Source organism: Manis pentadactyla, chromosome 9, assembly GCF_030020395.1.
Source record: "Manis pentadactyla isolate mManPen7 chromosome 9, mManPen7.hap1, whole genome shotgun sequence".
Classification (NCBI taxonomy): domain Eukaryota; kingdom Metazoa; phylum Chordata; class Mammalia; order Pholidota; family Manidae; genus Manis; species Manis pentadactyla.
The window spans coordinates 45,319,939-45,322,999 of NC_080027.1; the positions used below are offsets into that span (position 1 = coordinate 45,319,939).

The window sequence follows — 3,061 nt, forward strand, 5'->3', positions numbered from 1 at the left end:
TAATAATCTGATTAAAAATTGGGCAAAGTTCTTGAACAGAGATTTCTCCAAAGAGAACATACAACTGGCTAACAGGTGTATGAAAAGATGCTAAGTATCATAAATCAACAGGGAAATGCAAATCAAACCAAAATAGGACATCATTTGACATCTATCAGGATAGCTATTATATAATATTTAATATACATGTATGTTTTGTGTAAATATGTGCATGTGCAGTGTATAGTACATATGATTACATGTCTGTATATGTATAGATTATATACACACACATATACCAATCACACAGAGGTGACAGATATGGCAATTTAGTTAAAATCTTCATTGTATATAGAGAGTAGTTGGTAATTCAATTAAAGTTCAAACATGGCTCAGAGTGGAAAAGGTAGTCAACAATAACTGTATATCAATGATACTTCAAATTAAAAATATAAACATACACTTAATATTCTTAAGAGGCTATCTTTGCAAAGGAACTATATGGAAGAGATTTTCAAGATGGAGATTTTGTTTTTTTTCTAAATGATTATCTTCTCTGTGTTATTCGGTTATAATTTGTACAAATATACATATTACATGAAATTAGCATAATTCTAAAAGTAAAGAAAGTGCATATACTTTGAAAGCCATAGATAGATAGATAGCACAAGAGGCAAGGAAGAAAATATTTCACAGAGAGGTCAGAGAGTATGCTGAGGCATATTATTTTAAATGAATGCTTTATTGAAATATATTATGCACTCAAAAAAAGGCACCCATCAAGGGGACGGCTTCATGAAATATTACCACGTAGACCCACCCTGTAGTTAGCCTGCAGGGCAGGAACTAAATCATTGGCAGCACTTTAGAAGTATCTCCTCTTACCTGTGTGATCATAACCTGGACTTTCATTCTCAAAGTCAACATCATCCTAATTTCTAACACCATGAATTACCTTTGCCTGCCTGTGAACTTTAAAAGTGAAATCATTGCAATATGTATTAATTTGTCTTGTTCATGTGATATTTTATTTGAGTAGAGCACAGTTAGTTATTCAGTTTCATTTTGATAAACATAGCTTTGGGTAGTATGAATGTGTTGCAACTTACATCCTTTAGAAGTTTCTGGTTAGCATATGCATGCATTGCTGGATCATACAGCTGACAAACTTGGGAAGGAAAGCAGGAAATAAGAACTCAGGAAATAACAATGAACTCCAGTTGATTTTGGCAGGGTAATGCTGAGATACATAAACTAGCACAGACATTGATGTATACAGCTCATGTTTTGCCGGATTTTTAAATTTAAAAAATTCAACTCCAGTCTTAGAGATCCAACCATTATGCCACAAAGTTGTGCACGCAGTCATTCAGGAGAGAGATGCCTGTTGAAGATTAAATGAACTGAACTTTGTAGTCCCCTATATGTAAAGAGGCTTTGAGGAAAATGGAATTGCAGAAAGTGGGTCTATGCCTACAGGAGCATAGTGGTACTCCTTCAAAATGGGATAGAAGAATAAAAGTCATACGCAAGTATTTCCTATGCCAGATATTTGCTTTCATTTGGAGTGTTCCCTATTAACTTGGTGAATGCAGCCTGGTTAAGAGGACTCTATTTAACTGCTATGAGAATTTCCCTTTCCTTTCAACAAGAACCTAATGACACTTTCTCTTATCTGCTTGGTTTTCACTCCATACACGATAGGGTTCATTGTGGGAGGCATGAGAAGATAGAGGTTAGCCATGATAATGTGTATGTGTGGAGGAATGGTGCGTCCCCCAAAACGGTGTGTAAAGAAGGTGAAGAAGGCTGGCACGTAGGTGATGACGATGGCACAGATGTGGGCAGTGCATGTGCTAAAGGCTTTCTGTCGAGCATCTGCTGATGACAGACTCACAACTGCTTGAAGGATCATGGTGTAGGAGATTGTGATGCACAGTATATCAAAGCCCCCAATCAGGAGGGCAACCATCAAACCATAGATGGCATTGATCTTAACACTGCCACAGGATATCTTGGCCACAGACATGTGGTCGCAGTAGGTGTGGGGTATGACATTGCCCCTGCAGTATGGAAGGCGCTTGGTGAGGAAAGTGAAAGGGATAACAAGTATTATGCCTCTAAGAAAAGTGAGGAGCCCAGCCTTCGAAATGACTGAATTAGTGAGGATAGTAGCATAGCGCAGGGGGTAGCAGATGGCCACATAGCGGTCCAAGGCCATGAGCATGAGCACCCCAGACTCCATCCCTGTGAAGGTGTGTACGAAGAACATCTGAGCCAGGCAGGCCTTAAAATCAATCTCCTTGAGGTTGAACCACAATATGCAGAGGGTGTTGGGCAGAGTGCTGGTGCACATGAGCACATCTGTGAAGGAGAGAAGGGCTAGGAAGATGTACATAGGTCTGTGTAAAGCCTCTTCAGTATGGATGAGGTACATGAGGCCAAAGTTCCCTGTGATGGCAATGCTATACATGGTGCACAGGGGAAAGGAGATCCACAAATGCACCCCTTCCAGCCCAGGGATGCCATTTAGGATGAATGAAGATGGAGTTAGGCTGGTGCTATTTAGAAATGACATAACAACTGTTGGAATTTCATGGTACACCTGTTACACAATTGCTCTGTAAGCAGAAAAAGAAAGTGAAGTCAGAGAGTAACTGTAAAGCAGGATTTTCTTCTCCATAATGGTTAATTTGTCCTTCCTGTAGATCAGTCACCACATATGGTCTCTTAAGTTGAAAAGTGACATCAGCACTGTTTGGATCCATGCCTTAAGCATTCAGCATTGACAAGATGAGCTGACAGACTCTATCTAGTCCATGTGCTGGGTCTGCATGGGTTGGGGGTTGTATGTTCACACAGTCGATTCTTTAGGCTGAAGTTGGCCACTAACTGACCAACTGCATTGAATAACCAAGGTTTGATTTAATATTTACTGTGTTCTAGGTGCTCATCATCTTAGTCAGAGATGCTTATTCCATTCTTAAATGTTAACTGCGGTCAATGGTCCTTACGGCCCCACCTTTCGACGTTAATCAGTATCACCTGGTGGACATACTGACAATGATTTCAACCTAGTTCA

At 39.6% G+C, this 3,061-nt stretch overlaps 1 protein-coding gene across 1 annotated transcript; it reads right to left on the reverse strand.

Annotated features, from left to right (window-relative positions):
• Positions 1-1,594: 1,594 nt before the first annotated feature.
• Positions 1,595-2,557, reverse strand: LOC118933039 (olfactory receptor 52N1). Its single transcript, XM_036927008.2, has one exon. It carries the CDS (start codon positions 2,555-2,557, stop codon positions 1,595-1,597), a length of 963 nt encoding a protein of 320 aa, XP_036782903.2.
• Between the last annotated feature and the right edge of the window lie 504 nt (positions 2,558-3,061).

Bases quoted from the DNA above. Each gene is read 5' to 3' on its own strand.
- LOC118933039 (XM_036927008.2), bottom strand. From the start codon at position 2,557: ATGTCATTTCTAAATAGCACCAGCCTAACTCCATCTTCATTCATCCTA.